The 27,563-nt window shown below is 42.2% G+C and overlaps 1 protein-coding gene across 2 annotated transcripts; it reads right to left on the reverse strand.

Annotated features, from left to right (window-relative positions):
* Positions 1–243: 243 nt before the first annotated feature.
* Positions 244–26,513, reverse strand: GPR35 (G protein-coupled receptor 35). Of its 2 annotated transcripts, XM_078389236.1 has the most exons (4): positions 25,538–25,711; positions 16,848–17,107; positions 10,125–10,290; positions 244–2,839 (listed from the first exon to the last, which is right to left on the reverse strand). In XM_078389236.1, the coding sequence occupies exon 4, from the start codon at positions 2,830–2,832 to the stop codon at positions 1,900–1,902; it is 933 nt and encodes a 310-aa protein (XP_078245362.1). In that variant the 5' UTR covers positions 2,833–2,839; positions 10,125–10,290; positions 16,848–17,107; positions 25,538–25,711; the 3' UTR covers positions 244–1,899. The 2 variants fall into 2 exon arrangements, with proteins under 2 accessions (XP_078245362.1, XP_072852027.2); XM_072995926.2 differs by lacking the exons at positions 244–2,839; positions 10,125–10,290; positions 16,848–17,107 and adding an exon at positions 21,986–24,476 and having other exon boundaries at positions 25,538–26,513.
* Between the last annotated feature and the right edge of the window lie 1,050 nt (positions 26,514–27,563).

Here is a 27,563-nt window from a genome sequence, read left to right on the forward strand (position 1 = left end):
TGAAAAAGAATTAGGACTGAAAAAAACAATGAGTTAAATGTACAGGGACAAATTATAATATTGGGGTATTTTTAAAAATAATATTAGAATCTTAGAATTGCAGGGCTGTCAAGGAGGCACTGTGGGGAATCAAACTCCCAACCTGTGGCTCTGCAACCAGATAAGCTATTTTTAAAAGCAATGCTAAAAATGATATTGGAAATTGCCATGTGTGTAAGATATATAAAAAAAGGAATATGACAGTTTGAAGAGTAATGAATTTATCGTAGCACAGGCATTTATGAAGTAAAGCCCACTTCACCAGTGGTGTGATACGATACCACTACTTGTATACCTCTGAGGTACCCACACACACAAAGAGAAGAGGAAAGAAAGGAAGGATAGATTGTAAACAGAAGGAAGAGAAGACCATGTAATTCAGTGATAGCATTAGTTGTGTCACAGTTCTAGGCAAAATTTAAGTGTATGTAGGAATATACAGTGCACCCTCGACTTACAGACGGCTCGACTTACAGACGGCTCGACTTACAGACTTCTCTGGCCGCAAAATTTAGATTCAACTTGCAGCCGGAGAATCGACTTACAGACCAGAAAAAAACCAAAATGGAACAAAAATAGAATACAAACTGCCAGTTATGGGATGAATCAGTTTTCAATGCAATGTAAGTCAATGGAGATTCGACCTACAGACTTTTCAACTTGCAGCCACCATTCTAATACGGATTAATTCCGTAAGTAGAGGGTCCACTGTAGTCTGAGTTATGCACATATTTTCTTAACTCTTATTCAGTATTCCATGATTCCCAAATTTTCCTTGCTTAAGGACATAGTTTACTTGTTATGGGTGGAAAAATTAGATTTTTAATTTTTAAAATTTAAAAGATAATGAAATAGACACAAAATGTATGACGATGTACAAAGAGGGAATAAACAATACAATGGCCTTGTTATAGCATTTAGAGGGGAGATCGGTTCAATAAAGACTGTGGGATAAACATCTGTTGCTAGTGGCAAACATTTGCATAGTTGATTAATTTTGTTAATGGTGCAGCAGCCAGCTCAGAAATGTCATAAGTCTCTGGCTCGACCAGAGCAGAAGTGCAAGGAAGAGCAATGTTTGGATGCAGTCCAGCTCACAGTAGTCCTACGACTCCATACAGCACCTCCCTCCCTTCCCGGTGCATTTATTGATCACACAAGGGAGGATGGTCTGTACATCCAGCCCTACTGATTTTCTAGGGAATTAGCAAGATCAATTTTCACAGCATGAGCATTATTCTGAGCTGCAGTTACCTACGTACATATGTATCTATATGCACACACATTCATCCACATATAGTAGGGCTTTCTCAGTGGAGGTACTGTGGTTACTGCACCCCTTTCCAGAGGTGATCTCTGTCCTAGTGGTCCCATTTCATCAAACTTCAGGAGGAATCCAGTTATCGTTCCTGTGAGACAAAAGGTAAGTTGGATGGGCTGGGTTCCACATCGAGCAGCAATAGCCAAATATCAGAAGGACCAGAAACAAATACCAGCCAGATAAGAGATCATATTCTAAAAGCACATCTGTGTATTCAGAATGGCAGAAGCAAAGTACAGTATAATGAAGACATGAAAGTAGAATATACATCCAGAAGATAAATTGCCAAGCATCTAGTTTTCTCCATTTGTCCCCTTCCCCTTACCTCTGTAAACCCTGGACAAGATGGGTAGAGTTTCTGTATAAGGTTAATCAGAATATTGAAAAAACTCCTTGAGAGAAATGCTTAAAAAGTAGTAGAAAAAGCTACTATGACATCAATATCTAAGCTGTTCAGCTACATGGGAGCAGAAGAGAAAAACCATTTGGAGAAAGGTTTGTAGTTCTCAACGTTATCTGGTCATTTACTCTTTTCTTTACTAAAAAGCATCTGAGTCCTCATTTTCAGGGCTTTGATACTTAGTTGTTAGTTCCAGGGACACCTCTTGAAATTCCTTGTTTACAAAGTAATAGCAAATGGCATCCAAGCAGCAGTTGGTGTTGGCAAGAATTCCTGCATGGTCCAAAAAGATGCTAATTTTGGCTCTTTTAGTGCAGCTAGCATCTGTGGAGTCAGCTATGAACTGAATGAGGATTGCAACATGCAGTGGTAAAAAGCATATAATGAACACTATTATGTTTGCACAAATTATGTTGATTGCTTTCTGGATCAGCCTTGCTTCATGCGGGTGGGTCCTTTTCTTCTTCTTGAGTTTTCTTGTGACTTCAATTGAACAGAAGCTCAAGATGGTTAAGGGTATTAAAAATCCCCAGATGACACTGGCAAAAAGATGTGGTGATGGTTCTTTGTTAATCTTTCTAAAACAAATTCCTTTTGTTCGGTCATCCATCACTTTAGCTATACATAAAAGACTTATCATTAAGGTCCAAAGAACCCCACAGACAACAACTGACTTCAGAGGAGACCTTATATCCTTTGCTCTGAGTGGGTAAGTTATGGCAATGTATCGATCAAGTGCTGTAATAGTGATAAGGAAGACACTCATGTAGCGATTAATAAAGTATGCACATTCCATGATCAGACATGGGATAGTCACAGTTTGTGCCCTATAAATTATTTTGAGAGGCAAAATACAGACAAATAAGAAGTCTGAAAGGGCAAGATTGGTCATATACACTCTAGTTTCAGTCCATTTGCCCATTCTGCAGCAGAATACCCATATGGCAAAGGCATTTAGGATGATTCCAAAGAAGCACACTGGGATATAAACAATTGTTTCAGTGACATCTATGGTTTGACTCTGGTTGATGGTGTTGTTGCAGTACACATTGTCGTTTGGATCTTGGGTCATGCTTTTCCTGTAAAAGAAACATTGTTATTACTTTCATAATGCCATTATCATTCATGCTGGGCATGTTGGATTCAGATCTCTTTGACGGGACTAGTAAAATTGGAATTCTACACAACTATCCATCCGAAAATGCTACGCAAAAGTCAGTGGCTCATGCTGAATAGGGTGAGCTGTGGGAAGGTGGGAAATGGATTGTTACATACAGCACTGATGTTACCTGTCTGTCATGGGTTTGGAGGGAAAGTTCCATCCTATGGGGAGTGGAAGGCGGGACATCAGGAGGAGGGGCTGTACTGTATATAAATGTGATGCGTGTGTGGTGTGTGGAGACACTGAGAGACACTGGGATGTGACGAAGCAGCAGCTGGGAAGAAGAAGCTGTTGTGGGAGTCTGTGTGTCAGACAGGGTACTTCTGTGTGTCAGAGTACCAACCTGATAGGTTCAGGTGTCTGTTGGTTAGCCAGAACTGATAGGTTCAGGGTCTGTGCTTCAACTTAAGGGTTCTGTGTGAACCAAACTGTATGCTTGTATGAGTGAGAATAAGCCACGTTACTTTATCCTATTCACCTGATTGTTTATTTTTCCCTGTGTGTATTTAAAATAAACCTTATTCTTTTTATTGTTTGAAAATCCATCCCTGGTCTGTGTGACTTCTTATAGGGAATGGTTGGTGGCAGCTTAGTGTAACTGTGTGACATATCCCAGTAGGTCTGGGTTTGTCACATTGATTGGTGTCCAGCGTGTGGGATACGACTGGTCCAGTTGTCCAGCGGTCCAGCAAAGCCTTGGCAGGTGTGCCCAGAGCAAGGGGGGTCTAGTCAGGGACAGTCTGAGGCGCGTAGGTAATCTTCTAGGTGTACCTCACGGGGAGGTGCGCTAGTAGAAGAACGTGCCAACTGGGGAGACTTAGATTAAGGTGCTCTGAGGCAGCCTAGTTTTGGCGGGAAAAAGCTGAGGCAAAACTGCGTAGTAACAGTGATCTAGCTTGCCAGCTGAGAGGCCCAGCAGAGGGGGGCAGGCTCTGACTCGCTACTGTTACAAGTTAGTGCTGAAGAACAGCAGCAATCTCTAGGGAGAGCTGGTTCTGAGGCAAGAAGGAAAAAAGTGGTCGTTTTATTTTGAGGCTTGACTTTTTAAAGCAGCCTGTTCTGAGGGGGGATTATGCCCTTGACTCGAAGCCAGATGGCCGAAATGAGTGAAGTGAAAGACCCCCAGATTGACCAAGGTTCTGAGGATGAATTTGGCTCAGTGCAGGGTGACAGCACAGGAGAGCAGAACCCAGAACTTAGAAAATTGCTCCTAGCCCAACAGCATGAACTGAGGATGAGGCAATTTGAAATGGAGGAAAGGGAAAGAGAAGAAAGGGAAAGAGAGAAACAGCGGCAATTTGAAATAGAGAGAATGGAGAGGGAAGAAAGAATGGAGAGAGAGAAAATGGCGTTTGAATTAAGAAAACTGGAACTGATGAACCAGAACAATAATAATAATAGGGATTCTGAGGGAGGCCAATTGTCTAAGGCTGACCTGAAGAAATTCCCTGTGTACCACAAGGGAGATTGTCCTGAGGTGTTCTTTTCCCTAGTGGAAAGAGCGTTTGTGGACTTCTCAGTGAGGGAAACTGAGAAGATGACCATCATGCGATCTTTAATCAGTGGTAGCCTGGCTGAGGTCTATGCCGAGATGCCTGAGGAACTGATGAAAGATTTTGCAGAGTTTAAAAAACTGGTGTTTGCCAGACATGGGATAAATGCGGAGCAGCTGAGACAAAGATTCAGGTCCCTCACCAAGAAGCCAGAGCAGACTTTTACCCAAGTGGGGGCCCAATTGGTGAGGCTGCTTGAGAAATGGCTATCTCAGGAGGGGACAGAGACCTATGAGCAGCTTAAAGACTTGATAGCACTGGAACAGTTCTATTCAGTCCTGCATGGGGAATTGAAATTCCAGGTGAGGGAAAGGAAACCGAGGTCTGTGGCAGAAGCCGCAGAGATCGCAGATTTTATTTCCCAAATAAGAAAGCCCTTGGGTGAGGGGAAATCTGTAGGTAAACCCAAAGAAACCTACAGCAAGTACTCTCAGGGACCAGGGAAAAGCCAGCAAGGGGGAGGGGCCCATGGTGAAGGGAAGCCCTCAGACATGAAACTAAGACCTCAGATTTTGGAGGGAAAACCAAAACAAGATGAGAGAGAATCAAAATACACCAGAAAATGTTATTTCTGTCAGGGAAAGGGCCATCTAATCTCAGAGTGTGAGAAATTAAAGCAGCTAAAAGGAATGGTGCCTCAGGAGTCTAGTGGAACCAAGTCAAAAGCTGTGTTCTGTGTCCAGAAAGAGCAAGGCTCAGTGTCACTGAGGGAGCCTGTTGCCATGGCTACTCAGTCTGGAACAGCTACCTCTGCTGATCAGGCTGAGGAAAATGGTCCTCTTGTGGAGGTAAAGCGCTGCTTGCTGGTAAAAACAGATTCTCAGTTGTTTGAGACAGCAGGGGTGGACGTAGGAATACTTGACCGTCAGTATAGGGGGCTGCGGGACACTTGTTCCCAGGTAACCCTGTGCCATCCAGATATTATTCCTAGGGAGTTTATAATCCCAAATGAGAGCATGAAGGTGGCAGGGATTGAGGGGCAGGTAATCTCTCTGCCAGTAGCAGAGGTACCTGTCAACTTTCAAGGCTGGAGGGGAGTTTGGAGGCTAGCGATTTCATCGACTCTGCCAGCAGCCGTGCTCGTGGGAAATGACCTGGCTGAACATGTGAAACGGGTGCTAGTGATTACACGCTCACAAGCCACCACGGGGACAGTTCAGGGGGGTAATGATGAGCCCGAGACGGAAGCAGAGGGGAGTTCAGAAGCTGTGGTGGAAACCTTAACCACAGACAGCAGATTTGGACAGGAGCAAAAGGCAGACGCCACTCTCCAAAAGTGTTTTGAACAGGTGACTGACGCCCAGCTAACACCTGAAACCCCAGTGAGATTTCTGGAGAAAAAGGGGATTTTATATAGAGAGACCCTGAGAAATATCTCAAAAGGGGGAGATGGGATCAGAAGTCAGCTGGTGGTACCTGAAAAGTATCGCCCCATGATCTTACAAAGGGGTCACTCTGACATGTTTGCTGCACACTTAGGGGTGAACAAAACACAGCAGAGAATCACACAGAATTTCTACTGGCCTGACATAGGGAAGCAGATCAGGGAGTTCTGTAAACAATGTGATGTGTGTCAAAGGCAGGGGAATAACCGCGACAGGACCAAAGCAAAGTTGTGCCCTTTGCCTGTGATTGACACTCCGTTCAAATGCATAGGGGTGGATATTGTGGGACCTTTGCCCAAGGCCACAAAGAGGGGGAACAGGTTCATTCTAACAATTGTGGACCATGCCACAAGGTATCCTGAAGCCATACCCTTGGCTAACATTGAAACTAACACAGTGGCCGATGCTTTGGTGGGGTATATGTCCAGGATGGGATTTGCCTCAGAGATAATCACAGATTTGGGCGCATCGTTCACATCAAAGCTCATGAAACGCTTATGGCAAATCTGTGGAATTAAGCACAAGGAAACCACTGCTTATCATCCTGAAAGTAATGGGTTAACTGAGAAGTTCAATGGGACTCTAATGCGCATGATTAGGGCTTACTTGGCAGAGAATCCAAACAATTGGGACCAGAAGCTGCAATCCCTTTTGTTTGCTTATCGATCAGTGCCACAAGCCAGTACCGGGTTCAGTCCATTTGAACTTTTATTTGGGAGAAGGGTGAAAGGGCCCCTTGATTTGATCAAACAAAATTGGGAGCAGATCACCCAGGATGACCCACAAGACGTTGTGACTTACATAGACACCTTGATGAATGACCTAAGGAGAAATCTAGAGCTGGCAGCAGAAAACCTGCAAGCTCAGAAGGTCAGACAGAAAACATGGTATGACCACAAAGCTAGAGAGAGGCACTTTGACCCAGGGGAGGAAGTGCTTTGGCTTAGGCCCTGCAGAGAGAATAAACTGCAGCTCAAATGGGCAGGACCATATAGGGTCATTTCCAAGATGTCAGACCTGAACTACCTTATAGAGCAGGAGGAGAACCAAGCAAGGAGGGTGGTTCATGTGAATGCCCTAAAACCCTACTACAGAGGGGAACAGAGGGTTTTATTCGCGATAAAAGCAGCTGAGAGTGAGGAAGCGGAATTACCCTTCTGGGAGGGTAGAGGGGAAGTAAAATACAACCCAGAGGAGGTAAAGATCAGTCCTGCACTCACCCAAGACCAGCAGCAAGAACTAAAAATGCTGCTTAGTAAATATCAACAGGTGTTTTCCAACAAGCCGGGGATAGTGAAGGGAGTGATGCATCGGATCCACACAGGGGATGCACCCCCGCAAGCAGTATCCCCATACCGAGTAACGGGACCCTATAGGGACAAGGTGCGGAAGGAGCTGGACGAGATGCTGAGGGAGAACATAATCGTCCCCTCTTCTAGTCCTTGGTCCTCTCCGATAGTCCTTGTGGACAAGCCTGATGGGAGCATTAGGTTTTGTGTCGATTACAGGAAATTAAACCGTGTAACCACTCCTGATGCCTACCCAATGCCCAGGCTAGACAACCTGATTGAAACCATAGGGGGTTGTCGGTTCATCTCATCATTGGACCTGGTAAAGGGATATTGGCAATTAAGAATTGATCCCAGGGATCAAGAAAAGACTGCCTTTTGCAGCCCTTTTGGTCTCTATGAGTTTCGAGTCCTGAGCTTTGGTCTCAGAAATGCACCAGCCACATTCCAAAGGCTGATGGACCAGACCTTGGCAGGGCTCAGTGACTTTACAGTGGCCTACATTGACGACATAGGGATCTTCAGTAATACCTGGGAAGATCACCTGATACACCTGGAGTTAGTGCTGCAGAGGTTAAGTGCAGCAGGGCTAACAGTAAAGGCCAGCAAGTGTCAGCTGGGTAGCCCAGAAATAAAATACTTGGGTCACATGGTAGGGGGAGGAGTGATAAAACCCCTGGAGGCCAAAATAGAAGCAGTTCGTGATTGGCCTAGACCCAACACCAAGAAAAAAGTCAAATCATTTCTTGGGTTGGTGGGCTACTACAGAAAGTTCATCCCGAGGTTTAGCGAGATTGCGGCTCCGCTGACCGATCTGACGAGGAAGAAGGCTGATGACCGCATCCCGTGGACCAGCGACTGTGAGGAGGCGTTCCAGAGGTTGAAGGAGGCGCTAATCAACTATCCTGTCCTGCGTGCTCCAGACTTCGACCGGGAGTTCATCATCTACACCGATGCGTCTAACAGCGGGGTAGGAGCGGTTTTGTGCCAGGAGGATGAGAATGGTGACCAGCATCCAGTGTCCTACCTGAGTAGGAAACTTCAAAAAGGTGAGAGACATTTGGCAACCGTGGAGAAGGAGTGTTTGGCCATAGTCTACGCGATCCAGAAGGCCAAGCCTTACATCTGGGGAAGACATTTTATTCTGTGTACTGACCATTCACCATTGCAATGGTTAAAGACAATGAAAACCCACAATAGCAAACTTATGAGGTGGGCTTTAAACCTACAGGACTATGACTTTGAAGTGAAGGTGGTCAGAGGGTCAGTGAACTGTGTTGCTGACGCCTTATCAAGAAGACCTGAAGAATGAAGACGGCGAAAGAAACATGGACTATGTGTATATAAGGATGACAAAAAGTAAAATGTACCTGGTTTAGAATTTGGTTTGTATGAATAAAGGTAAATTGATGTAATGTATATGGTAAATGTTTAAATGCCTAATTGCTATGGTTAACTTAGAATGTAAGTATGAGTAAGTATAATATGGTATGTATAACTGTTGTTGTGTATTTTATACAGGTTGTTTTTTGGTGAAAAGCACCTTAGCTTTCCCCCTACAAAACAACTTATAAAGAGGGGAGGTGTTACATACAGCACTGATGTTACCTGTCTGTCATGGGTTTGGAGGGAAAGTTCCATCCTATGGGGAGTGGAAGGCGGGACATCAGGAGGAGGGGCTGTACTGTATATAAATGTGATGCGTGTGTGGTGTGTGGAGACACTGAGAGACACTGGGATGTGACGAAGCAGCAGCTGGGAAGAAGAAGCTGTTGTGGGAGTCTGTGTGTCAGACAGGGTACTTCTGTGTGTCAGAGTACCAACCTGATAGGTTCAGGTGTCTGTTGGTTAGCCAGAACTGATAGGTTCAGGGTCTGTGCTTCAACTTAAGGGTTCTGTGTGAACCAAACTGTATGCTTGTATGAGTGAGAATAAGCCACGTTACTTTATCCTATTCACCTGATTGTTTATTTTTCCCTGTGTGTATTTAAAATAAACCTTATTCTTTTTATTGTTTGAAAATCCATCCCTGGTCTGTGTGACTTCTTATAGGGAATGGTTGGTGGCAGCTTAGTGTAACTGTGTGACATATCCCAGTAGGTCTGGGTTTGTCACATGGATGCCCTCTGAAAATTGAGTGGGAGCACCTTCTGTAAGGATAGCAGTTTTATTCACTGAAGGTAGATCCTGAATGCAATCCATTATGATTAGCATCTGTTTATAGCTTCAGACTTTTTGTATATTTTGTGTTCTATCTGTGTTATATCACATAGTGCTATTTTGGAAAAAAAAGGTGAGCTACAATTCAGACAAATATAATGTACTGCTATAATTTAGGAATAAATATTTAATATGGTTGTATTATGTTACAAATACAGGAAATTGCATCTTTATGAAATTAAAAAGTATGTTTGAAAAACAGGAGATAAACCAAGAGCAGATGAGCAACACATCTGACTTGCAAAGTGTTTGTTTCAGAAGTTCTGGACTCTATATTTTTAGTGACTACCAGATTACAAGCAAGTCTGAGTACATATTATTGTGGGTTGCAACCTGCTAGAACATGTAGGGAGACTTTTTCTGGGAAATTTAAGTGGTGATGAGCTGCACTACAGCTATCAGAGGGAATTGCACTAATAGTGTATTTTCACAATAGACTTCCAGGCAGATTAGTTCTGAACTAGAGCTGTGAAACTTTGTAAATTCCTAGAAATCCACAGACATCATAGCCAGGCTACAGAATTCTGGCACCAAAAACAAAAATCTGCATGACTCTACTAGCATAGTTAGTTTAAAAACCCCATTATGAACCTATTATGCTTTTTTGGTAAAAATCTAAAGAAGCACTTGGAAGGATACAAAATAAAGATGATCATGTTTGGACCTTCTGGTAAAATTTTGTGAACGAGGCAGAACAATTTAAGAATAAAAGCCTAATCCAAACAATTGGAAGATTGTGAAAAGTCAGAACATACCACTCAGTTCTCAAGGTATTCCACGCAAACAGATCCGGGATTCTTCTTTTAGACTTCCACTTCAGGCATATCTTTGTCTTTGCTTCTAGTCTTCCTAATATGATGACAAGTCTGGCTGCTCAAGTTGCTTCTTTGAACATTTCCTGTTCAGTGTTCTATTATTTTCCTGTGATGAAAAGAATCACATGGCAATGCATTTCTCTAAGTTCCAGACCTTATTTAACAAAAACAGCTGTACCTGCACAGAAAAGGGAGGAAGGAAAGAACCTCAAGAGCTGAAAAAGTACACAATATCATTAGGAAAATGGACTGTAGCTCATACTTGAGGATACTTGTTTTTCCATATCTATGAATCTGTTTTCCAGATCCGATGACATTTATTGGGGTCAGTATGAAACAAGGTTAAAGCAGAATGAGCAATATTCTGAATAATAAATTCTTAGTTCTTTTCTACAACAGAGGGAATGTGATTATACAATTAAACCAGGACCAGAAACAGACATTATAGGTAGACTGTGAGTAGAAGATTGAATTCTTTAACTGCTGGATGCCTTTAACTATGCAGCAGGAGATTTTCTCACATCACATAATTTGCAAATTAGTTTGCTGTTTTTCGCAATGAACCTTCAGGACTGAAGCACAATACTCCTTTGAAGTCTTATTTTTTAAAAAAAACCAGTCTGAATTACAGAATCTCCAGCACCAATGTGTTTTCAGCTTTAGTCATAAGCTAGTTGTAATGTTTGTTTCTACCCTGAGGTTTGTGGTTTGAGAGAGAAAAAAGGATAGGATTGGTTGTGTAATTAAAAGGAGTTGTGGTTGTGCAGTTAAATTAAGGACTGTAGTTTGAGAAACAGGCAAACACCCTTCCCTATATGATGCTTTCTCAAGAACTTCAAGTCCCTGTGAAGATGCAGGAAAAGAGGAGACCTGTTGGGAAGATCAGAACATCACAATAATGATCGGCATTGGTCCTATGGATGGTGGAAGCAAATGTTGTAATTTATATAGCAAATGGTCTAGAAGTTCTCTGATTTTGTCCTTGTATTTTTCTGTTTCCATGATTACTGTGGCATTGCCTTTGTCTGCTGGCAGGATGATGATGTCCGGGTCTGAGTTCAGGGACCTGATGGCATTTCTCTCCTTTCTTCTTATGTTGCTTTTGGGGGGTTTGCTTTCCGTAGGATCCTAGTCACTTCCCCTCTTATTTCCTCTGCTTTTTCTTCTGGAAGATGATATAATGCTGATTCCATGTTAGCAATTATGTCTTCCACAGGAATTTTACTGGGTGTGATTGCAAAATTTCCTCCTTTGCTTAAGACTGAGGTTTCTTCTGGGGAGAGTTGGTGTCCCGATAAGTTGATGATGATGCGCGTAGTGTCTAGTGTAGGTTTCTGTTGGCTTGTTTGGCATTTGTTGAATTTCTGTTTTTGTCTGGCTGTGTGGTTCATCATTTCCTTTTCAATCTTTCTGTAGGAGAGGGTATCGATCTTGTCCCAATCTTGGCTTCTCATTTTTTGGCTGATAGTGATGTGTAGGCCTAGTAGTTCTTTCTCTGTGGAGTCCAGTTTTTGCGGGTTGTGTGGATTCTTTCCTGTAGGAGGGCATGTTCCAGGCGGTCATAGATGTGGCTGACCTGTGGAGAAATGATGGTCCTTTCTGTCCTGAGGAAGGCTGGTATGGTTTTTGTATCTGCAGCGTAGTAGAAATGTTAAGGAACATAGTAGGTGTGCTCTTTTGCTTCGGAGTGTTTCTAGTCTCTGGGTCTGTCTGACTGTTTCCTCCCCGGAGAGGCGTTCAATATATTCACGAAGGCTTTCACGGCAGGGATCTAATGGTTGTTGTGGGTTTTTCAGGCTCTTTGGACGTGTTCTGGAGGTTGTTCTTCCTAACGTTTCACCAGTCTCTGTGGCTGGCATCTTCAGAGGACAGCAACCTGTGCTCTGGTGTAGTTGGCTTGGGAGTGCAGTACATATTTATGGCTGTGAGACAGGCGTTTGTCTTTTTCTGTAGATGGGTGATTAGTGTGTATTGTCTTACCATGACAATGTTTTTAAAAAGACTAAAAATAGTGCCTTTTCACTTGATTCTGCAGTTTTTTCATTGTACTGTAATTTTACATAAAAGGTAGAAAAATATTTTAACCTTAATCGAAAGAATTACTAATTAGAAACATGATGACCAACTAGAAATGTAGGCCAGAAAGAATCCTATGGCACTAAGCGATCCCAGATACCTAAATCACTGAGCTATCCATCTACCTGAGTTATACTGTATATTATAAGCAGTCCCAGAAGGGCATTTACACAAGTAAAATCTGAGAGCAGGCCATCTGTCATGTCCCCTCTCATTCACTTGCAGAGGAAATTGTTTGCCTGGTTATATGCCTGACGACATGACAGACAGCAAGCAAAATGGGAAAACCACTTGCACGGTTGTTGTTATAAGTGTGGTTTTCCCCAACAGAATTTTGGTCATAATAGCAGCTGGATTACATAGCACCGGCGTTCCGTGTCTAGTCGCGCTGACCACGGAAACTGTCTTCAGACAAACGTTGGCTCTATGGTTTGGAAATGGGGATGAGCACCACCGCCTATATTCAGACACAACTGGACTAAATGTTAAGGGGAACCTTTACCTTTTACCTTACCTAGCACCTGTCTGACACATTCACTGCCTCCATTCTTTTAAAAAAGAAAGAAGAATAACACTGAAACCATGTACATCATCTGAGACTGTGCTCTTCTTCTTTTCTTTTTAAGTGGGCTCTCTAAAATCTAGCAAAAGGTCAAGGAAAAACATGAGGAGTCAATGTCTGGATGACACATCATGTGGGTACCCATAACATGAGTGAATAAAGCATGTAATTCTATATTTAGCAACCTAAGAGACCAGCCTTTGATGATTGCTCAGTGCCACATGTTTTGAGTGAAATCTTTCACTTGGCCTAAAATGATGAATTCAGTTCTTAGTGCTAACTTATAAATGAGACTTACTTAAATGTTTACTTATCAAATCCCCCTCTGATTGGAGCTTGCAGCTGTGTTTAGACCAAAGAATCAGGCCAGTTACAGTTATGAGCTGTCCAGTTGATTCTGACCATTGTTTCTAGGGTCTTCGAGGTATAAAGTACCCAGAAATGGTTTACCAGCCACCAGTTCTAGTGACACACTGGGATTGTGCAGCTTGCACAAGGCCACACAGGCTGGCTCCTCTCTTGGAAAGCACGGATGGGATTCAAACTCCCAACTTTACTGAGTTATTCAGCCAATTAAGAGTCTCACTAGTCACACTTAAACTACTATAAATGGAGCTACTGCATCAAGTCTGGGTTATGTGACAAAACTGTTACTGATGGGATGTGTATCTTGACATTCTTCAGTGCTATAGGCTCTGTAGAGCAATGGGAAGAACTTTCCTCTTGATACTGTGGTGGATCTGATCTAACACGAATAAAATGATAAATCTGAGGGTTGCCTGTCTTAACTGAAAATTGTTGACTCTGTCTCTGTGTGATTAATTATAGTCAGACTAACCATACCATTTAGGAAGAACTTGTTCACATATTGTTGCTTGGATGGCAACAACCTTTGATACCTCACCCATGGCCGGGAGCAGCGGGGAGGAGGAGAAGAATAATTGACAGCCCCAGTAAGTTTAAGGCTCTTCCAATTCCAAACATGCCTTCTAAAAATCTATTTCTTTTGCATCTTCCAGATCATCCAAAGTCCTTATCTGATTTCAATGCTGAATTTTCTGAATTCTAACTTGTAAATCTATTAGATGTCTATATAGATCAGTGGTTCCCTACCTTGGCAAACTCAGGTGTTCTTGGATGACAACACCCAGAAACCTTGGTCAGCACAGCTGGCAATGAAGGCTTCTGGGAATTGCAGTCCAAGTTTACCTGAGTTACCCAAGGTTGGGAACCACTGATCTAGATAATTTTTTGTTCTTATAACCTATAATATTTGGCTGAATAGTAGTTATGAGGCTGACTTGGAGCTTCATAGTTATTACCACACGAACATGCCCCCAGGTAGCATATGGCACACCAATTAGCATTGTGATTGCAGTTTGTGTATTGTTGATCATTCTTGCAGCTGGATTGACCAGCTATGGGAAGTGGAATCAACCCATCAAGTATGTTAGAACTCTTCCCTTGACAAGTGAGCCACTACTGTTTCCAACACAAATGTCAGGAAGATAACCATAAACTGATATGAATTTATGTTTGGTGTTAATAATAGAGAATTATCTGCAGATTCCCACAGCCCTCTGAAGGCAAGATGACATTAGAAGGCATGGTTACAACTCCTAACATGGTTTTATACTGCATTAAAGTTATTCATTCAACTCCCAACACCTTTGGGCCTTAGCCAAAGTACTGAGTGGAGATTTTTGGTGCATTGGCCAGAACCTGTAGATGCCAGGGTAGATGTAATCCAGCCTTCAGAGGGGTGGTAGGAATATTTGAATGAAGGACCAACTTTGCTCCTTCCTCTTCCCACCGGCTGGGACTGAGCTGTAGGTCAGGCACTGGCCAAGAATGATATTTTCAGTGGAAGCAAAGTGTGCCAAATAATGCCCATTCCTAGAGGTAGGCAGTGTGAAAGTTGTGTCTTGGCAGGATTGCTTTAATGGGCTCTGGAGGAAAGGGCTGTTTTGAAGACTGTTTAAAACTTTGTTTCATCATTGGTGCTGCTGCAGACAGAGCAGTCTGCTGGGGCAGGGATTGTATTATAGTAGCTATTATCTGTTTTTGGATATCAGTGAAAATTAATGCTCTAGAAAGCTCTCAATGGACAAGGCTATTTGAAAGCCTGCTCTGTGCTGAGATCTTCCATAATCTCTGTCCTATTGACATCTGATGTACAATCAGGAACTCGAGAGAGCGCCTTCTCAGTGGCTATGGTCAGACTTTGGAATCTCCTACCAAGGAAGGCCTATTTAGCCACCTCTGTGATATAAGTCTGCTGGCAGTTTTTAAAACAAAAATCTTTTTATTTGAGCAGATTTTGGGCCTATTACACTGTAGCTTACAGTATTCTGCTCTGTTTTAAGGTTTACATTTACTTGCTTCTATTCTCTGACGTTTTACCTGCTCCTGTCTTATCATTGTACATAACAGTTTATTGTTAGTGCTTACTCTATTTTTGATTGCACATAACACCTTAAAAACCAACAAACTTGACTAAGTGTAAATTTTTGTAAACTGCAGCCCATTACATCAGACGTTGATTCATGACAAATAAAATTTGAGATGGTGGTTGATAGTTCTGACTAAAGTACACCTGTTAAATCACTTGGATGCATCCCCCGTTCCCCCATGCACGCACAGACGTACTCGCACACACATACACAGATGCACACAAATCCCCCCCATGCATGGTAAACTGGTCCACAGTGTCCAAAAAGGTTGGGGGTCACTGGTGTAGCTTATCTGAGACTATCAACTGGAGTTAGGCAGTCTTTAAACTACCACTGTCGTCTGTCACAGTAAAACAACCATAAATATGGCAAGGACCCTGGAATTTTTGTTTTTAGTAGGTTGGCTATTTTTATTGCATATTTTCTAGTTAGCTGCTTGTGGAATTTTATATGGAAACATGGAGTATAAAGTTTATCAGCAGCAGCAACAGTAAGAGTAGAATCTGTTCTGTGTGAGTAGAAAGCTAGTGTGTTCTAAGATTAGTACAGGGATGTGGTTTGACTGACAGTTCCACAAATCCAAAGAGCCATATGTGTCCTTGCTCCTTAATTATAGCTAGGGATTCTTAGCTATTTGACACAAAGGACAAAATGGACCAAAGAGAGGTGCACCCCACCAAGTTACATCTAGGCAGTGAATCTGACTGAGACTTCAACACTGTTGATAGGACTGCATTTTTCTCTGCACTTAAGAGTCACTGGGTTCCCTTTGGTACAGGCTATTTGACACACATGACTCATTTATTCTGGATGCATTTAGGATTGTAATACTTTTAGAAGACGAAGCAAACAAAAAAATCCTGTAGTTCTTCACACCAAGCCTATAATCTGACTCAGATCCATCCTTATTTTCCATTAATCACAGAATCATAAAATCATAGAATGGTGAAGTTGGGCCTATAAAGCAATCAAGTCCAACCCCCTGCTTGATGCAGGTCTGCAAATCAAAGGATATCTGCCAGGTGGTTGTCTAAGTCAGTGGTTCTTAACCTTTGTTACTCAGATGCTTTTTTGAACTGCAACTCCCAGAAACCCCAGTCAGTACAGCTGGTGGTGAAGGCTTCTGGGATTTGCAGTCCAAAACACCTGAGTAACCCAAGGTTAAGAACCAGTGGTCTAAGTTTCTCTTGAATGCCTCTAGTGCTGGAGCATTCACCACCTCTCAAGGGAATTGGTTCCACTGTTTAAACTCAACTCTTTAAAATGCTAACCTTCCTTTTAGTTTGGGGGCTCTTTTCCAAATTCCTGCCTCTAGGACTTTCCATAATCCATAGCAAAACAAGTGGGGCGGGAGGGGGGGAGTCCCAGACTGCAAGTATCTAGCTGGCTCTGTCCTCCAAATGAGGAGAATGACTGAGGGAAGGCCCCTTTCACTGTTGGGGAAAAATGTGGGGCTGCCTGAGGTAACTGCCTTTCTCTTTCTGATGGTAGGGTCAATAACTAACAAACTAGTTATAAGTAAACATGTGATAAAACTGGAACAAGAAGAGACATAGAAATTGAAAACTTTACCTTCAGCTAGTCTGCCATCTTCAGTGCCATCAATAAATCCTTGACAGTTCTTCCTTCCAATACTTAAAGGCATATTCTATCCAGGATTCAGTATCTCAATAGCTGGTTTTTCACAACATGAAAAAATTCTGCCGTTTTCTGGATGTTTACCGCATGCTTCACACTTTGATCAGTCAGCTTCCTTCCTGCTTATGAGCAGCTGTTTTTCACCAGAACAGAATTTGTCTTGTGGTATAGTTTCCACCGCATTTTGTGATGCACTAAGAAGGAAGATAAAATCTGAGGATCTTAGAAATGGACACCAGAAACAGAATTATCTGTACAATGCAAATGCAAATCTGGGTTATTCCCAGCTACAGTATGTGCTCTAAACACACATAGTCATGTGACTGTATAGTTCTGAAATCCCATGAAACCCATCTTTTTTGCCCCCCCCCCCCCAATATGTTCTTTAACTTGCAGTGGGACAGCTCTGCTGACTGTAGTGTCAGTTTGAATCTTAAGCTGTGTGATAACTGTGATGGCTGTTTAGGAGAAGCTAGAGGTGGTGGAAAGAAGTAATTAAGAACCTGTGAGACAGAGGCAGTTTATGACTGGTTCAGCAAGGTGCCCCCCCCCCCCCCCAAATCTGGAACTGAAGACAGGAACTACATGTTATTGCATTAAACCAGGAGACGGAGCAGTCCCTGGCCTGCAGATTGGTCAGCACTGGGAAGCTTCCCACCGCTTGTAATAGTACCAGGGTTAGAGCAGCCTGAAGCAGTTGCTATGATGGGGAAAAGGAGCTGTTGGAGCTGCCCCCTTAGCAAAATCATCACTGGCCAGCCAGTGCTGAGTTGATAGAGAAACCTCCCTAGCACTGGCCAGGCATTGACACTGTTCTTGCCTGGGGAGCAGGTCCAGCAACTTTGTTTATGCCATGTATTGAACTCCAGACCAGTGCAGGGAAGTAGGTGGGACTGAAGCCCTGGTGCAGTTTAAAAATGGCACCAATGTGCACTTTTAAAAACCACATTGGGACTGTCATGTGAAATGACTGAAGTCATTTCATGTGTTGCAATGTTCCTGCAAGTACCAAACCAAACCAAACCAAACAAACCGTTCTAACCTCACCTTGTAGGTTGGGGTCTTTTTTTAATTTTTATTATTATTATTATTTTTTACAAATTATTGCCCTGGGACTTGCCATAAGCCATAACAGGCCAATTAAAAAATCCCCTCAAACTGCAACTGGTTTTGTGGGCTGGGCAGCTGAGGACGATCCTGCAAGTCCTCTGTAGGAAAATGTGATGTTTCTGGAGGACTCTAAAACTGATAGTAGCCTGCTTGTTTGTTTGTTTGTTTGTTTGTTTGTTTGTTTGTTTGTTTGTTTGAAAGCACTGACTAGATTGGGGAAATCTGGAATGCTCTGGGTGGTGTTCAGAAATCCCCTGCTGACACCTTTGGCCCACAGGTCACACTTGACTCTTCCCTGGTATAGTGCACACATCCTTTCTGCCACACTTTTGCTACAACACACTGCTTGCACAAGGGAGGGTCCATTCCACAGGAAGCTTGCAGATTGACCCCTTCCTCAAAAGGATGTCCCCTACAGAACCTCCTCCTTTTCCTCCTTGCATAGGCACTTAAGTTGCCTGCCTGCTTAACTGGGGCAGACTAATTGACCCAGGGTCATCTAGCCATCTTCTAATTCCTTGAATAGGAATTTGGATCTGGATCTTCCCAGTTCTAATCTTACATAAGACCTAGGGTTGAATATACTTTGGTGTTCCAGATGATAAAAGTCCCATCATCCTTCACTGTTGGTTATGCTGCCTGTTGTTTATAGGAACTGCAACATACAGAGAGCCACAAGTTGCTCACTTAGCTCTGATCACTGTACAGTCAACCCTTGACTTACAAACGGCCCTAATTACAAACATTTTGACTTAAAAACCACTCTGATAGAAAAATATTGACTCGACTTGCAAACTTAGATTCGAGTTACGAACCGAAAAAACCACGGGGGAGGTGGGGAAAGCATGAAATTTGAACTTTCAGTTAACCGTTGGCCTCTTTGCTTCCTCACTCTTCCCAATGTTTTGAGAGTGGATTTGGAGACAGTTTTCAGACTGCTTGGTACTGCCTGGTACAGTGCTGTACGGACTGTATTTTTATTTTTTGGCTTTTTAAAATTTTTTGATTTTTGGATTTTTAAAAGGTGTTCCCTCCCTCCTTTGCTGCTCCCCTTTTCCCCAAAAGATGCTTGTATTGGCTTGATTGGCTGAAAAGGTGCTTTTCAATGTATTCGGCTGAAAAGGTGTCTGTCCCCTCCTTCCCTCCCTCTTCCCTTTCCTCTTTTCTTTCCTAAGTCATCTTAGGTTAAAAGGAAAAAAAAGAAAAAAATTCTGCCCCTAATGGTAGGAATGGATTAACCAGCTTTGCATTAGTTCCTATGGGAACTAATGGTTCGAGTTACAAACCGCCCCTCGACCTAAGAACCAAAAACAGCCGGAACGGATTAATTGATTTTCAATGCATTCCTATGGGAAATGCTGATTCGACTTACGAACTTTTCGACTTACAAACTTCCTTCCAGAACGGATTAAGTTTGTAAGTCGAGGGTTGACTGTAGTACAGTAGCTAAGGTGGGCATTGTTGATGTGGGATTGAAGCTGGGCAAGAACATTTTTAAATTGGGTGTCCATCTGACCAACAGAAATTTACATTTGTGTGGCATATGTAAAGAGAAGAAGAAGAAGAAGACATATTTTATGTCCTGTCCAAAAATGCTAAAGAAGATCATGATCAGAATCCTGTTGGAATTCAGAGAATAGCACCTCCATGTTGTTACATTCCACACCATTTTCAGTTTGTAGTGAAGTAAGGCAGAGGACACTTATTCTTAAAAAAAAGGGGGGGCTTTTCACTGAATATTTGAATGCTGGGAAAGAGGAAATGGACTGTTTACATGTTCAGTTAAAATAAGCTTCCAGCCTAAAAAGTTTAAGACTAGCTTGGGTGGGTATGCAGCCATGCAACAGATATTTCCTTCTGTTTTATTCTGAATTTTGGCTAGTTACTTCTAAGTTAGTTAGCTCTAATCCTCAGTTGTCATCTCTTTTGTATAGAAGCAAATACCAGCTCTTTCTGTTCAGGGTTGGATCTCTTTACTTGCTAATTATAAGGTGGTAAGTATGTAACTCCACATGTATAATTTATTTATTTATTTATTGGATTTATATACTGCCCATCTAGAACGTGTCTACTCTGGGCGGTTTACATATAATATAAAAATAAACTAAGATAAAATCTAGATTAATCCAAGATGGGAAAGGAAAAAAGAAAGGTGGGGGAGAAGAATAAGAAGGAGAGAAAAGAAAAATAAGAAAATGGGAGATAGGCTAGGTAGGGAAGGCCTGCCTGTATAGCCATGACTTCAGGTTAGTCTTGAAGGCCCTCAGCGAGGGAGCCAGGCAGATCTCAATAGGTAAGTTGTTCCAAAGGTGAGAGGCCACTGTCGAGAAGGGCTGATTTCTGGTTTTTTTCCCACAGGGCCTCTCTTGGCTTTAAGCCCCTCAGTGGCCCAGCCTGATTGGAGAGGGTGATACGGATAGAACTGGGTGAAAGAAAGCCAGGTATTGAGGTCTTAAACCGTTAAGGGCTTTTTATTTATTTATTTGTTTATTTGTTTATTTATTATTTATTTATTTATTTATTTATTTATTTATTTATTTATTTATTTATTTATTTATAGCTGTGCTATTACCAGTGGTCTCTGCATGGCGTACAACAGTATTAAAACTTTAAAAACCTTTAAACCATAAAAATAGGCAATATTATAATAATATCCTATATTTAAAACAATCATTAAAACATTAATATTAATAAATCCTGCTGCTCATATGGCCAGCTAAATAATACTATTTAATTAAAATGCTGGTTAAGCAAAGGTCTTTGCCTGGCGCCAAAAAGCCAAATGTTAACCATTACATTTCTATGTAATGGTTAACACCTTGAAATCAATGTGGAAGCAGATAGATAGCCAGTGTAAGGTGGCAAAGGTGGGGGAAATATGGTGAAATCTTTTCAGCCCTGTTAATAGCCTGGGCACTGAGTTCTGGACCATCTGAAGCTTCCGCATCAATCTCAAAGGAAGCCCCACGTAGAGAGTATTACAGTAGTCTGTTCTTGAGACTATGAATGAATGGACCAGCATGGTGAGAGTCCCCGTCTTGTCTAGGTTTAACCTTAGTCCATTTGACTGCATCCATTCCAGAATGGTCTCCAGGCAGCACCCAAGGGACGGCATCCACTGCAGACAGAAAACAGGAGATGTAAAGCTGGGTGTCTTCAGCATATTGGTGACACAAAGCTCCACGTCCCTCCAATGGCCTCATATAGATGTTAAACAGCATTAGGGAGATGATCGAACCGTGCAAAACCCCAGAACTGAAGGACCACAAGGCCAATACATTCTACCCAAGCTGCACTCTCTGAGGACGGCCCTCCAAGAAGGACCAGAGCCAAGTGAGAGCAAGGCCACAATTCCCAATTCGGAGAGCCTCCCCAGGAGGATACCGTGGTCAATGGTATCAAAGGTGGCTGAGATATCAAGGAGGACGAGCAAGGACATTTTGCCCCTGTTGGCCTCCCTAAGTAGGTCATCCAGCAGGGTGACCAATGCCGTTTCCATGCTATGGCGCAGCCTGAAGCCCGACAGAAATGGATCCAGGGCATTGGTTTTATAACTTATCAGTATTTCAGCTGGTCTTCTATGTCCCCCTTCATATTTCCATATGGTTTATATTATTTTAAAAGATTAACTTACTTTGTCTTATTTAGAGTTACTTTCTGGGTATAGTTGTTATTGTGAAGATGATGATGATGATGATGATAATGACGGTGACAAATGCTTAGGAAAAAACCTATTTCAAGTGTTTTTATATGAAGCACAAATCAAATTGAATGACACCCAACTCAGTCATTGAGAAAGTAGTTCTCACAACAATATTTCTGGGCCTTCAGAGAAACAGTGTTCAGATATGGTCTCAATCGCCCCATGTAATTTTCCTAATGGATAAATTTTACATGAATAATAAAATTCCTACAGGAGAGGTAGTATCAAGGAGCTCATTAAATGATTCACTCTTCAGAAATGTTGTTAGAAAAAAGCAGATCCCTTTATATTTACACAAACTGTTGTATCACAACAAACACTTTCTCCAGGTGCCTGTCCTCATGTATCTAGAATGGCACTGTCTACTCACAAAAGTAAGGGGCCAGACCAACCTGGTGGGGGTGGGGGTGGGGTGGGACAGAAAAGAAACATAAACAAAATTTAGAAGACTCCATGAGGATAGACACCGTTGTCACAGAACATTGGATGGCTTTTTTAGGAGGCACAGAGTCTAAACATCATGGGGAGGGGAAAGAAGAGCTAGCTGGATGATTGCTTGGAATTCTGAATAGAAACACCCCGGAATCCAACATTTAGCTCCAGAACCCCTTTTCTTTTCTGAGAATAATAACTGAAACTCAGAAAAAAAATCGTTACAGCCCAAATGGTCAGTCAAATTCTGGATCTAAATGGTTGTATTATTATTTTATTTAATCATATTTATAAATTATATTCATGTGAACTGCCTTCTATAGACTATCCTGAAAAGCATCCTATTAGTACATGTTCAAACAAACAAACAAACAGCTATTTAGCTCAATGTGTCAGTGCAAATACAGGGCATGTCCTGGAAGCAGTAGCAAAGTGACCAAAGGCAGGGACTTTAGTCCAGGATAGGCGGACCAGGTTGTAAAACACAACAATGCAAGGAAAGACCCTAGAACAGTGGTGTCGAACTGTGGCCCTCCAGATGTTCTTGGACTTCAACTCCCAGAAGCCTTCACCACCACCTCTGCTGGCCAGGATTTCTGGGAGTTGAAGGCCAAAAACATCTGGAGGGCCACAGTTCGACACCACTGCCCTAGAACATGAGCCAAGGAACATCTCCCTTGATGGTGAGACAAATTCAGAGAGTGAAATCTACAGCTAAGATTTTATAAAGCCTGGTTGAAAGTAATGGTCCTAGATGGCATGATGGGATCCTTCAACCGTACAGCTCAGTTTGCAAGGCTTGTGGCTGGTCTGGCTACAGAGAGTCCTGATTCAACATTGCTTGTGGTAGCTTATTATTAGTGAACATATTTTGATGATAGGCAATTATTTGTATGGTGGAGAGCACTGTACAAATAATTGCCCATCATTAAAATACGTTCACTTACTAATAAGTATATCACTGTTTGTATGCTGGAGCAGAGATATTTTTTAGAAAGTATTATTTTTTGAGAACAAGAAACTGTTTGGAACTTTTAGCTGACAGAAGAAGCGTACTTCTTGCTCAGAGACAGTGCCATTTTTATATGAAAAAAGAACCTAAAAGCTAACTACAAAGATCCTATATCAGCTATGGAGACATTCAGCATTTTGAGAAACAGACATTAAATCAGAATGTAATCTCATTCATGTCAATGACAACTTGTAGACAATCCTATTGTTGAAAGCTTTGAATTCAGATGAATACAACCCCCATTAAAAAAAATTCTTGTGACATTTCTGTTGTGCTTTATTTGATGTAATTTGTCTTGATTACTTGTAATGCTCAGACACTGTACTGTATGTTCTTTAAAACTGCATCCTGAAATCAGGAGTTTAACTTTAAAGCTGTGAATCTTCTGTTAAGTTGGACTTTGATTGCATCACCTTGAAAGGAGTCAAGTGAGTGGCAGCTTGCTGAAACTCCTTGGCAACCAAATAATAGCAGATGGCGTCCAAGCAGCAGTTTTGATTTGCCATTATTGAAGTTGCATGCAATGTTTTGTTAATACTGCTGATCAGGTCACATCGAGATGCATCTACCAGGTATTTAGCCAGCAGACTTAAGTGGAAAGGCAGAAAGCATATAATGAAGATGACCAAGTTCACTGAGACCAGACGAATTGCTTTGTGGGTTAACTTTTCCTCCTGTAGATTAGTGTTCTGTTTCTTCTTCAGGCGTCGGATGACTTGTATGGAACAAAACAACAAGATTACCAGCGGTATGAAAAAGAAAACGGTAAATTTGATTGGGATATGAGGAAGATTTTCAACAGAAGTTTCATAAAAACAAAGTTCTTGTTTTTCTTTACTAAGATGAAAATGTGACATGGTAAAAAGGAAACAACAGAGCCAAAGAAATAAACAGATGATGACTGAATTCCTTGGAGACCTTATTACTTTGGCTTTCAAAGGATGTTTAATTGCAATGTACCGGTCCAAGGCTATTAAAGTGATGGTATTGATGCTCATTGGCATATTCATGCAATACAGGCAGAATATGATTCTGCAAAAGAGATCAATGGGCGAGTTGTTGTTATGAAAATACATTTTGAAAGGCAGGGTGAGGGCAAGCATTAAGTCTGCCACAGCTAAGCTGATCATGTAGATTCTGGTCTCTGTCAGCCTGCCCAGTTTGAAGCAGAACACCCACATGGCAAAGATGTTCAATATGATTCCAAAGAAAGTGACCAGGCTGGAAGAAATTAGTTCAACTATAAGGATGTTCTTATCAATCTTGATGGAGCTGTTGCAGTTCACCATGATGTAAAGAGATGTTACTGTAAAAAACATTTTTTTAAAAAAATAATTAGCCAAACTGAGCCTGTTAATAATTCGGACATGATTGTTGATTCTAAAAACAGCAGCTAGTTCTGCTTTCCTGTTTCCTAACTTCTTCGCAGCATCTCTTTGCAGTGTCCTTGCAAGCACAATGCTTGAGGACGAATCCTTTCAATGTGGGTGTAGGAAACATTTGCTAAGAGATCCTAACAGAGGTTAGATAGCCTTGTTTCTCCCCTACCATCTCTTACGGTTCCACCATTACATCTTCAAGTCAGTAAAACTTTTCTCTCTTTGCCTGTACAGTATTTCTAGACTAGTCCCAGACAAGATTGTGAGTCAACACAAGCTCCCCAGTTAGGGAAGAGGAAGCATCCATCTCACTGCAGATCTTCTCACTCACATAATCAGCAAATTAGCTTGCTTTGCTTTTTGATAGCTGATTGAAAGCTAAGCAGAACTTTGTTTGCCTCTGATTTCTCAGGCATGAAGAGCAAATATGTTGTGGTACCTTAAAGATAATTGCTATTTTTTAACGTGAGCTTTCACGGACAGGTCCACTTCCTCAGACATGAGATTCTTAATGTCTGACTCTAACACCTCATACTGTTATGTCCGAGGAAGAGAACTTGTCCACAAGAGCTCTGGTTAAAATACAGCAGCTGGTTATTGAGGTGCCACAGTGTTTTTGTCTTCTTTATTTTTTATTTCTCATTTGTTTTTTCCTGATATGCTACCACAGACATAACATGGCTACCTCTTCTAAATCAGGCACAAAGGTTTAGGATACAATATGATTTGAGCTCTAACAGTAGATTGTCTGTAGCACATAGTTTGGCCCTTGCAATAAACCAAGAAGTAAATAAGTCAGATAATGAAAATATATATATATATAAACTATTCAGAGCTTAATCTAAATGTACTGAAGCTACTTAGATTCCACACATTTCTCATATATGATATGTAATTAATATATGTAATTAATACATGAAGAATTCTCATATATTTCTGCTCAGCTGTAGTGGAGCAAAAGGGGGGGGGTAGAAAGGAGAATGATTACCTGTCTTTCTGATTGTATTCTTCAGGATCTGTAGCAATTCAGCTTGCAAAGAAATGTCCAGTGCAGTTGACTTGATTATCTGAATGTGATGGTGTTTCTCAGCAGCACTTGTTCAATCTGATCCCACCTACTTTTCTGGGTGTAGTAATCTATCAACAGCAAATATGTGATGGGGATTTATCTGAAGCAGAACTAAATAGCATCACAAGGGAAAGAGGAAACCCAAGAAAACCACTTGTGTTTCATAAACAGATAAACTTCAAATTGAAATGTATCCTTTCAGAATCATTTATGTAATTTTTGTAGCATATATATGCATATTCCATGCTGTTGTATGATCCAGACATCCTGGAGTATTTTTTTAACTACACTTATTTCTTTTCCCAACAAAGATGTTATATTTAATAATTATTTTTCTATTTTTTCCCATCAAACAAATTATATTTAAAAGTTACACTTGACCAACTGAGCTCTGTAATTCTCCACCAAAACAGTTATAACCACTGCAAAGACAGACAGTTGCAAGTTACAAATGCAGTCACAAAATGGGTACTTGGCCCAGTAATACTGCAGGTGAAAAGGATATTGGAATTACTGTAGACCATAAGCTGGATATGAGCCAATATGATGAAGCGGCTGCAAAAAAAAGGCAAATGTTATTTTAGGCTGCATTAACAGAAGTATAATATCCAAATGCTAGGTCCCTTCTATTCAACACTGATTAGGCCTCATTTCAAGTACTGTATTGTGTCCATTTTTGGACACTGCACTTTAAGAAGAATGCAGACAAACTGCTTGAATATCAGGAAAAACTTCCTAACTGTTAGAACACGGTGAATTAGAACCAATTACCCCAGGAGTTGATGGACACTCTAACACTAGAGGCACTGAAGAGAAAGTTCGACAGTCATCTGTCAGATATATTTTAATATGGATTCCTGCATTGAGCAAGGGGTCAGACTCACTTGCCAAACTCCATTATTCTACACTTTGATGCTTCTGTGCTTCTAGATACAGCTTTAGACGTTCAAGTTCCATCTAGATCATCAGGGGCCCTATCAAGGCCGCTTTATCCAGAAGGCAAAGTAGGCATTTGCCCGGGACCTACTCTCTGTAGGGACCCACATGAAGAGGGGGATGGAGCAGCCAGAGGAGGAGCAGCAGCTGGCTAGGAACCCTTGGAGCTGTGAGGGCGAGGCCAGCCTGGGGCTGTGGTGCAGTGCATGCAGGTGGTGCTCCTGGCGGGCAAGCCATGGGGGCTGGACAGCAGGCAGACAGTGCTCAAGTTTCTTTGTACACTACATCCTGCCCCTGACGGCCTGCTATCGCACCAGGGGAAGAGCCACAGGGCCCTCCAGTGGGCGCTGCCACTTCCTCCACCTCCTTTCTGCTCCCCTGGAGCGGCTGCCATGGGTGCCATCATGCATTGCTGCATGAATGGGAGCTGTGCCTGCAGGAGCTGCTGCTGGGCACTGCTGCCCAACAAAGAGAAGGGCACCATCTTGCTTCTCGAGGACCTGCTCTGGAGAATCTTCCAGGGCCCTGACGTTGCCGCGCCCTACAGATGCACAGTCGTCTTTGCCCCCGGCCATCCCGATGGCGTCCTGGAATTCAAGTGCCTCAGCAAGACCCGCCTCTCCCAACTGAGGTCAGGTGAGGAAGGGTTGTGGGAGTAAGGCCTCCTGGTATGCACAGGGCACTCTGCTTAGGCTCAGAGGCACTCTTCCCACCAGCGCCCTCAGTTGGGTGGCGGTACCTGTTCCTTCAAAGTGCCTGCGGCCTTTTGCCTCCTCCCATGCCTGAGAGCATGTCCTGCGACCCCACACAACAGGCAGCCTCCCTCCCTCCCTTCCACATGGAGCCTACCCTGGATTGTAGCCTCTGCATGTTCTGCACACAATGTACACAACTTTTCCTCTGGGCATGTGCAGAGTGCCTCGAAGCTCAGCTTTAGACTTCCCGTACCCTCCTCCTGCCTCATAAGCTAGACATTATTTTCATTGTTATTTTGTTTGTTTGTTTACCT

Source organism: Pogona vitticeps, chromosome 3, assembly GCF_051106095.1.
Source record: "Pogona vitticeps strain Pit_001003342236 chromosome 3, PviZW2.1, whole genome shotgun sequence".
NCBI lineage: Eukaryota > Metazoa > Chordata > Lepidosauria > Squamata > Agamidae > Pogona > Pogona vitticeps.

What these genes read in the sequence shown, in the direction of transcription:
- GPR35 (XM_078389236.1), bottom strand. Translation starts at nt 2,832, where the DNA reads ATGACCCAAGATCCAAACGACAATGTGTACTGCAACAACACCATCAAC.